Source organism: Pantherophis guttatus, chromosome 7 (assembly GCF_059756535.1).
Source record: "Pantherophis guttatus breed Tessera chromosome 7, ASM5975653v1, whole genome shotgun sequence".
NCBI lineage: Eukaryota > Metazoa > Chordata > Lepidosauria > Squamata > Colubridae > Pantherophis > Pantherophis guttatus.
The window spans coordinates 6191808-6202320 of NC_142069.1; the positions used below are offsets into that span (position 1 = coordinate 6191808).

The 10513-nt window shown below is 44.2% G+C and overlaps 1 protein-coding gene across 2 annotated transcripts in view; it reads left to right on the plus strand.

The window, feature by feature from the left end:
- The first annotated feature begins 3057 nt into the window (after window positions 1-3057).
- Window positions 3058-10513, plus strand: part of LOC117676847 (store-operated calcium entry regulator STIMATE-like) — a 44966-nt gene continuing 37510 nt past the window's right edge. For both annotated transcript variants that reach the window (XM_087873578.1, XM_087873577.1), the window contains exons 1-3: window positions 3058-3429; window positions 7856-7904; window positions 8787-8882. In XM_087873578.1, the coding sequence (XP_087729704.1) occupies window positions 3282-3429; window positions 7856-7904; window positions 8787-8882 (293 nt within the window). In that variant the 5' untranslated portion in view covers window positions 3058-3281. The remainder of the gene's footprint in view (window positions 3430-7855; window positions 7905-8786; window positions 8883-10513) is intronic.

Consider the following 10513-nt stretch of genomic DNA (forward strand, 5'->3'; position numbering starts at 1 on the left):
TAGCCTTCAAACTATTGTATATTTTATACAAAGTCAGCTTATTGCCCCCACAAACTGAGTCCTCAATTTACCTACCTTAGAAAGGATGGAAGGCTGAGTCAACCTTGAGCCTAGCGAGATTTGAACCTGCAGTAATTGCAGGCAGCTGGTCTTAATAACAGGGTGCTTTAGACCACTGTACTACCAAGGCTCGTTGATAGTTGATAATTCCTGAATGCCTAGATGGGTGTTTTTCAAATACCTCCTTTAAGATGTGTGGACTTCAACTCTCAGAATTCCCCGGTCAACATGCTTTAAGATGTGTGGACTTCACGTCCCAGAATACCTCAGCCAGCATGATTCCAGAATTCCCTTAAACACGCAGGCTGGGGAATTCTGGGACTAGAAGTCCACACATGTCGCACTTAACAACAGACGTTTTGGGCTCAATTGTGGTCGTACATCGAGGACATGATAGCAGTGCTCCAATATTTGAGGAAGGGGTCAAACTATTTTCGAAGGCACCTGAAGGCCAGACAAAGAATAATGGAAGGAAACTGACCAAGGAGAGATTCAGCCTAGAACTAAGGAGGAATTTTCTGACAGTGAGAACAGTGAGAGCAAACAGAAGTTGCCTTCAGAAGTTGTGGGAGCTTCATCACTGGAAGCTTTCAAGAAGAGGTTGGACTGCCATCTGTCAGAAATGGTGTAGGGTCTCCTGCTTGGGCGGGGGGTTGGACTAGATGACCTACAAGGTCCCTTCCAACTTAATCTGTATCTGACATCTTAAAGTGGCCAAGTTTGAAAAACACTGGCCTAGGTAAACAATAGCCTTTCCTTGTTTAAGTTCAAAATTGCGTGGAAGTCTCAGTTTTATCTCTGCTCACCTGAGGCTGATCCAGTTCCAGAATTGGGCTGTGCCTTAGAAGTTTCCGTAGGATCTGATCATCATTATCTCCTTTTAATAACGTCATAATCCCTTGCAGGGTGGAGTCTGGCCAACTGAATGGAGCTGAGTGTTTACTGGCCAGATGCCCTCCTTGTCACCAATGCGGAGTTATATTCAGCAGATATATTCTCAACGTGCCCAGAGAGAGAAATATCTGCCTCTATCTAGGATCGAACTCACAGCCTCCTGATTGCAAGAGCTCCAACTCTAGGCCACCGCACCACTCTTTCCATAGGATCTGATGCTTTCATCAAAATGTATGTATGTATGTATGTATGTATGTATGTATGTATGACCGGGGAACTAGAGGACTGGAAAAGAGCTGATGTAGTTCCCATCTTCAAAAAAGGGGAAATAAGTAGATCCAGGAAACCCCCAGACCAATCAGCCTGACCTCAATACCTTGGAAAATTCTGGAAAAGATAATCAAGCAACGAATCAGCGAACACCTAGAGTCAAACAAAGTCATAACCAAAAGCCAACATGGGTAGGTCAAAAACAGATCATATTTTTTTTTTAAATTTGATTTATATGCCGCCCTTCTCCGGAGACTCAGGGTGGCTTACAGTGCGTTAAGCAATAGCCTTCATACTTTTGAATATTTATACAAAGTCAGCTTATTGCCCCCACAAACCGGGTCCTCATTTAATCTACCTTAGAAAGGATGGAAGGCTGAGTCAACCTTGAGCCTTGGAGAGATTCGAACTTGCAGTAATTGCAGACAGCTGGTGTTAATCACAATGCTATCAGTCTGCTGAGCCACCAGGCCCGGTTTCATTTTGCAGTATCCTTCCCCTGGAGTGGGATGGGAATTGAGGTTTTGCAATATCCTTCCCCTGGAGTGGGGTGGGAATGGAGACTTTGCAGTATCCTTCCCCCAAGAGGGGTGGGAATGGAGACTTTGCAGTATCATTCCCCCTGGAGTGGGGTGGGAATGGAGATTTTGCAGTATCCTTCCTGGAGTGGGGTGGGAATGGAGATGTTGCAGTATCCTTCCCCTGGAGTGGGGTGGGAATGGAGATGTTGCAGTATCCTTCCCCTGGAGTGGGGTGGGAATGGAGATGTTGCAGTATCATTCCCCCTGGAGTGGGGTGGGAATGGAGATTTTGCAGTATCCTTCCTGGAGTAGGGTGGGAATGGAGATGTTGCAGTATCCTTCCCCTGGAGTGGGGTGGGAATGGAGATGTTGCAGGGAATGGAGATGTTGCAGTATCCTTCCCCTGGAGTGGGGTGGGAATGGAGATGTTGCAGGGAATGGAGATGTTGCAGTATCCTTCCCCTGGAGTGGGGTGGGAATGGAGATGTTGCAGGGAATGGAGATGTTGCAGTATCCTTCCCCTGGAGTGGGGTGGGAATGGAGATTTTGCAGTATCCTTCCTGGAGTAGGGTGGGAATGGAGATGTTGCAGTATCCTTCCCCTGGAGTGGGGTGGGAATGGAGATGTTGCAGGGAATGGAGATGTTGCAGTATCCTTCCCCTGGAGTGGGGTGGGAATGGAGATTTTGCAGTATCCTTCCTGGAGTAGGGTGGGAATGGAGATGTTGCAGTATCCTTCCCCTGGAGTGGGGTGGGAATGGAGATGTTGCAGGGAATGGAGATGTTGCAGTATCCTTCCCCTGGAGTGGGGTGGGAATGGAGATGTTGCAGGGAATGGAGATGTTACAGTATCCTTCCCCCAGGAATGGGGTGGGAATGGAGATGTTGCAGTATCCTTCCCCTGGAGTGGGATGGGAATGGAGATGTTGCAGTATCCTTCCCCTGGAGTGGGATGGGAATGGAGATGTTGCAGTATCCTTCCCCGGGAATGGGGTGGGAATGGAGATGTTGCAGTATCCTTCCCCTGGAGTGGGATGGGAATGGAGATGTTGCAGTATCCTTCCCCCTGGAGTGGGGTGGGAATGGAGATTTTGCAGTATCCTTCCCCGGGAATGGAGATGTTGCAGTATCCTTCCCCAGGAGTGGGGTGGGAATGGAGATGTTGCAGTATCCTTCCCCTGGAGTGGGGTGGGAATGGAGATTTTGCAGTATCCTTCCCCGGGAATGGAGATGTTGCAGTATCCTTCCCCCCAGGAGTGGGATGGGAATGGAGATGTTGCAGTATCCTTCCCCTGCCACGCCCACCAAGCCACGCCCCCAGAACCGGTAGGGGAAGATTTTGGATTCCACCCCTGAGCGGGACCCTCTCCTCCCCTCTCCTCCCCTCCTCGCAATCCTATAAGCCGCGCCCTTCCCGGGGTTGGGGGGGGGAGAGAGAGCGTTCTTAGCCCCTCCCCGAGGAAGCGTCTCTCGCCGCTTTGAGCCTCTCGGTGCGCGAGTCCCGCGGCCGCAGCTGCCTCTGAGCCTTCGGTCCGGGATGGCGCTGCTTTCCGACGAGCTCCCGGCGCCCAACTTGACGCGCGTCAGGATCCGCCCGCAGGGCTGCGGCCCCGGAGCGCTGCTCGACCGCTTCGGGGTCTTTGTCCAGGCGCTGCTGGCCCTGGTCGCCTTCAGCACCCTAATGCGTGAGTGGCTTTGCTTTCCTTCGCCCGTTTTCTCTCTCCTTTTCTCTCTTTTTCCTTCTTTTCTTTTTCTTTCTGGCTTCTTCTCTTGGCTTTCTTTCTCTTTTTCTCTTTCCTTTTTTTTTTTTTGCCCTCCTTTCGCTTTTCTTTCTCGTTTCTCTCTTTTTCTTTCCTCTGTTCTCCTTCCTTGCCTTTCTCTTTTCTCCTTCCTGCCTTTTTCTCCTCTTTCCCTTGTTTCTTTTTCGTTTCTTTTTCCCCCCGTTTCTTTCCTCCGTTCTTCTTCCCTTCCTTTCTCCTGTTTTCCCCTCCCGTCTTTCTCACTTCTTCCCTTTCCTTTCTCCTTCCTCTCTCGTTTCCTGTGCTTTCTCCTTCCTTCCTTCCTTCCTTCCTTCCTTCCTTCCTTCCTTCCTTCCTTCCTGTCTTTCTAGTTTCTTCCCTTCCCTTTCTCGTTTTCTTTTTTCTCTCTTTCTCCCTCTTGTATTTTTCACTTCTGCTCTTCCCTCTCTCTTTCCTTTTTGTTACTTTTTCTCTCTTTCTCTCTCCTCCTTATTCCTTCCTTTCCTTTCCCCTTTTCTTCTTTGTGGCCTTTCTCGCTTTTCCCTTCCCTTTCTCCTTTTTTCCCTTCCCGTCTTTCATACTTCTTCCCTTTCCTTTCTCCTTCCTCTCTCATTTCCTGTGCTCCTTCCTTCCTTCCTTCCTTCCTTCCTTCCTTCCTTCCTTCCTTCCTTCCAGCTTCTTCCCTTCCCTTTCTCATTTTCTTTTTTCTCTCTTTCTCCTTCTTGCATTTTTCACTTCTGCTCTTCCTTCTCTCTTTCCTTTTTGTTACTTTTTCTCTCTTTCTCTCTACTCCTTATTCCTTCCTTTCCTTTTCCTTTTTCTTCTTTGTGGCCTTTCTCGCTTTTCCCTTCCCTTTCTCCCTTTTTCATCTCTCTCTCTCTTTCTCTCTCTCCCTCCCCCTCTCCCTCTCCCCTTCCCCTTCTTTCTCTCCTTTCTCCTTTCCCGCTCCTCTCTTTCTTTCTTTCTCTCTCTCCCAACTTCCTTTCTCTGCTTCTTTCTGCTCAGCCTATCTTAGGCACAGTATTTGCCTGGGATAACTGAAGATATTTCCAATTTTCTGAGACAGAGTGACACCAAAGGGCCACTGTTTCTAAAGAAATTATGGCCAATTATTGTGTTTCAGGTGGACCATGGTAAGCAAAATGCTTGTTTCTTTGAGAAGCCTCTCTAAATCCAAGAAAACTCTTTTCTTTTTCTTTTTCTTTTCTTTTTCTTTAACTTTCACCAAGTTTGGTGACCTCATCCTGGGCCTTTAACTGATGGCTAATTTGCATGTAAGACCTTATTCTGTGATTATGTTGCCAGACGGAAGAGCTGTCCCAGGAATCAGCGAGAAATAGTCAACCAATTTATTATATCTCACGGCAGCTTGGACAATTGCCTACTTGGTACCCTGCTATTTTTCCCCCCACCTGTTGGGTCTGAAGAGAGATGCTGGGGAAGGAACGAACCCCAATCTTGAAAGTCTTAGATTCGGTTCAAATCAGACTTTTGTATGGGGTTCAAACCAAATCCAGTTTGGGCATGGGGTCATTTGGTTTCAATGAGGGATTTTGAACAAAAATAATCAAAATAATATCAGATTTTGAATGAGTACTGCTCCCCAATCCTCCATGTAATGCTCTTAGCTAGCATAATAGAAACTTTTGAAATTTGGGTGATTCTTGTTTCTGCGATCATGAGGTCTAGAAGCTTGGTTGTTTAAATTGAATCTTGTCTTTTTGGTTCTATCTACCTGTCTATCTCCCTCTCTCTTGGCCTCCCTCCCTCCCTCTCTCCCTTTTTCTTTCTTTCTATCTATCTATCTATCTATCTATTTATCTATCTATCTATCTATCTATCTATCTATCTCTTCTATCTATATCTACCTACTATCTCTCTCTCTCTCTCTCTCTCTCTCTCTCTCTCACACACACACACACATCTATCGTCTGTCTGTCTGTCTGTCTGTCTGTCTGTCTGTCTGTCTGTCTATCTATCTATCTATCTATCTATCTATCTATCTATCCTGCAATCATGAAGTCTAGAAGCTTGATTGTTTAAACTGAATCTTGTCTTTTTGGTTCTATCTACCTGTCTATCTCCCTCTCTCTTGGCCTCCCTCCCTCCCTCCCTCCCCCCCTTTTTCTATCTATCTATCTATCTATCTATCTATCTATCTATCTATCTATCTCTTCTATCTATCTATCTCTTCTATCTATATCTACCTACTATCTCTCTCTCTCTCTCTCTCTCTCTCTCTCTCTCATCTATCGTCCGTCCGTCTGTCTGTCTGTCTGTCTGTCTGTCTGTCTGTCTGTCTGTCTATCTATCTATCTATCTATCTATCTATCTATCTATCTATCTATCTATCTATCCTGCAATCATGAAGTCTAGAAGCTTGATTGTTTAAACTGAATCTTGTCTTTTTGGTTCTATCTACCTGTCTATCTCCCTCTCTCTTGGCCTCCCTCCCTCCCTCCCCCCCTTTTTCTATCTATCTATCTATCTATCTATCTATCTATCTATCTATCTATCTATATCTTCTATCTATATCTACCTACTATCTATCTATCTATTTATCTATCTATCTATCTATCTATCTATCTATCTATCTATCCATCTATCCATCTACCCATTCATCTATCTATATTGCTGTCTTTCTGTCTGTATCTGTCTGCCTGTCTGTCTATCGCTATCTGTCTAAAGTCTGTCTATCTACTATCTCTCTCTCTCATCTATCGTCTATCTATCTATCTATCTATCCATCCATCCCTCCATCTATTCATTCATCTATCTATATTGCTATGTCTGTCTGTATATGTCTGTCTGTTGCCATCTGTCTGTCTGTCATATATCTAGTTCTATCTGTAATTGTCTATCTACAGTTATTTATCTCCATCTCCATCTATCCATCCATGAATCAGTGTACAATTTTAAGGCTTCAATTTATTGTTTTATTGACTTGTCTTAAGCGATCCCATGTGGCTTCTCTGTGGGCAAGACTGCCCAGGGTGCCTGTTATCGGGCCATCCGTCGTGAAAAACTCAAAAGCCGCAAACTTTTTTTCTTCCCCATCCTGTCAGCCCGGCCTTCCCTTTCCTAGGTCTCCCTACCAGATTTGGCATCTCGGCTTGGCAACGTGAGGCTGCCTGTGTTGGCTTTTCTGTGGGGCAGCTGCTCCGGCGTCTTTTGCCATTGTTTCACCCACTTGGCCATCTGGAGAAGCTGAGCTGAATGGGAGTGGGAGACGGGAGGTGGGGGGGGGGGTGGAAATGAAGTCCCTGGGGCTCGGTTGAAAAAGCCCTGCAGCCTGTTTCGTGTCTGGAACTTTTTAGGGCTCCCTCCCTCCCTTTGGTGAGGGGGTTTCGACAAAATAAAGTTCAGGGCCTCTTTGGCATGGTGAGGATGCTGAACAACAGCCCTGCTGGACACCAAAAGATGTATCTGGCGTAGCATCTTGTATCCCACACAATAACTTACCAGAGAGGCACAGAAAGTCAGAAATTTCGTTGCATACAGCTCTCAAAGAGTCACCACCTCCAATATACACTATATCAATCAATCAATAAATCAATCAATCAATATTATGCATATACCCACATACCAGGGGTGAAATTCAGCAGGTTCTGACAGGTTCTGGAGAACCGGTAGCGGAAATGTTGAGTAATTTGGAGAACGGGCAAATACCACCTCTGGCTGGCTTGGAGATTTTACAATATCCTTCCCCCGGAGTGGGGAAGGAATGGAGATTTTGCAATATCCTTCCCCCAGGAGTGGGGAGGGAATGGGGATTTTGCAGTATCCTTCCCCCAGGAGTGGGGAGGGAATGGGGATTTTGCAATATCCTTCTACCAGGAGAATGGGGGAATGGGGATTTTCCAGTAGCCTTCCCCTGGAGTGGGGAGGGAATATGCCAAAGGCCCACGGGACGCAGTTACCTTCCCACCAAAGTGGTACCTATTTATCTACTTGTAGGAGAGTCTTGGTAGTACAGTGGTCTAAAGCACCCTGTTATTAAGACCAGCTGCCTGCAATTACTGCAGGTTCGAATCTCGCCAGGCTCAAGGTTGACTCAGCCTTCCATCCTTTCTAAGGTAGGTAAATTGAGGACCCAGTTTGTGGGGGCAATAAGCTGACTTTGTATAAACATACAAAAGTATGAAGGCTATTGCTTAGCACATTGTAAGCCGCCCTGAGTCTCCGGAGAAGGGCGGCATATAAATCAAAAATAAAAATAAAATAATTCAATTATTCGAATCCTGGGTCTCTGGAAGGCCATATGAACACTACTGAATGCAATGTATTTAAGGTTCAACTAGCCAGATTGTTGTTAAATAAATTTTTCCATTTATTTTCATTTTTTAAAAAAAAAAACATTTTCTCTTCACAGTCAAACGATTTAAGGAGCCCAAAGAAGAGAGACGATCTTGGAGAATATGGTAAGATAGATAGATGATAGATAGATAGATAGATAGATAGATAGATAGATAGATAGATAATATGGTTTTATGATAGAGAATATGGTTTTATATATATATAGAGAGAGAGAGAGAGAGGGAGAGAGAGAGAGAGAGAGGGAGGCAGAGGGGAGAAAGATGGATTGAGATATAGAGATAGATAAACATAGATATGGAAATGGAGATGGAGATAGAGATATTTTCTCTTGGAAAAGTTGGTAATGAATTTTGGCTAAAATAAGGATGAAGTTGGGGAATGAATTCTGTGCTTTTAGAAATCGCCTGTGTTTGGGCAAGTAATCAGTTCTAAACAGAAATACAGTCATTTTTTTTTTAATGAAACTGTAAAGCTGTATATGTAGCCCTTGACTTACAAGCATTCATTTAGCGATCGTCCAAAGTTACAACAGCACTGAAAAAAAAATTGACTTACCACCGTTTTTCACACTTACGACCGTTGCAGCGTCCCCATGGTCGCTTGATCAAAATTCAGATGCTTGGCAACCGGTTCATACTTAACGACCGTTGCTGTGTCCCAGGGTCACGTGATCCGCTTTTGCGACCTTCTGACAAAGCAAAGTCAATGGGGGGGAAGCCAGATTCACTTCATGACTGGGTTTACTCACTTGTCCACCGCAGCGATTCACTGAACAACGGTGGCAAGAAAAGTCGTACAATTCGGTGGGGGGGGGGGCAACGCTCACTTAACCAATGTTTCACTTAACAACGGAAAGCTTGGGCTCAGTTGTGGTCGTAAGTCGAGGACTTACCTGTCTTTTTCCTTTTCTGTTCTGTTTTGATTAATTAAAATCCTCTCCCAAGTCTTTAAGGCACTGTTGTCTCTTGAATCCAAACCCTTTCAAGGTTTTATGACACCTCCAAGCAAGGCCTCGGAGCTCTCTTCATCCACTTTGCCAACGTCTTCCTGTCTGACCTTACGGACCGAGATCCGTGCTCTCTGTGAGTGAGTCTGGCTCTTTTGAGCCGGGCTGGCCTAACTTCTCCAATTGCTTAATTTTAATTTGAATTTTAAAAGGGTATTTTAATTGTTGGCCCTAAATTGTTTAATATGTTTTTTAAACTGTTCTTAAATTTTTGTATTCTGTGTGTTTTACCTTTGGCTGTTCACCGCCCTGAGTCCTTCGGGAGAAGGGCGGTATGTAAATTTAAATAAATAAATAAATAATAAATAAAATTTTGTGTAAAAAGAATTGTGCCTTTAAACTCGTACAATCATAATCATAATCATAAGTTTATTTGTCAAGGATATATAAGATAACAGGTAAAAGTATAAACATAATTTGAATACGTGAAAAGAGTAAGTAAAAAGGAATATTAGGACAAGGACGGTAGGCACGCTGGTGCACTTATGCACGCCCCTTACAGACCTCTTAGGAATGGGGTGAGGTCAACAGTAGACAGTCTGAGGTTAAAGTTTTGGGGGTTTGGGGAAGAAACTACAGAGTCAGGTAGTGCATTCCAGGCATCGACCACTCTGTTACTGAAGTCACATTTTCTGCAATCGAGTTTGGAACGGTTTACCTTGAGTTTGTATCTATTATTTGCTCGTGTATTGTTGTGGTTGAAGCTGAAGTAGTCATTGACAGGAAGGACATTGTGGCAGATAATTTTATGTACTATGCTTAGGCCAGACCGAAGTCGGCATAGTTCTAAATTGTCTAAGCCCAAAATTTGGAGTCTGGTGGCATCAGGTATTTTATTGCGGTTAGAGGAATGGAGGACTCTTCTCGTAAAATATCTCTGGACTCTCTCGATTGTATTAATGTCTGATATGCAGTGTGGGTTCCAGACAGATGAGCTGTATTCAAGAATTGGTCTAGCAAATGTTTTGTATCCTCCTATCCTCCTAGATTCCTGGTTCGCAGCAAACCACGGTTTGTTTTTTTTGCACCTAAATGGGGAAACGGTGGTGTATTAGACACCATTGGCTTTGTAGCGAACGAGAATCCGTAATAAATAAATAAATTAATTAATTAGTTAATTAATTAATTAATTAATTGATAATTTTATTTCTATACTGCCCTTCTCCCGAAGGACTCAGGGCTCTGTACAGCCTATTAAAAACACAAAGACAGACATCAGTTAAAAATAATTAAAATTATTACATAATTTCGGCTCAGATTTAAAACCCCAAAAATTTAAAACACCCAATTTAATAATCAATTTCCTCTGTGGGTTTCAGGCTTTTTGTATAGATTGGATTTAGACAACACTCTATGGTTTGCAGTACAAACTGACTGAGTTCACATATTTATTTAATTTTCTTTTTATTTATATAGCTACAGCTTAATTATTATTTTTATAAATAATGCGAGGCGGTAAAGATGCCCAGTGATCCCTTTCCCTCCTATTTTCTCCACAACAACCCTGTGAGGTGGGTTGGGATGAAAGAGAGGGACAGGCCCAAAGTCATCCAATCAGCTTTCATGCATAAGGTGGGACTAGAACTCATGGTTTCCTGGTGATTGGCCCACCCAGCTGATTTTTATGCCTAAGCAGAACTAGAACTCACAATCTCCTGGTGATTGGCCAAAGTCACCCAGCTGGCTTTCATACCTAAAGTGGGACTA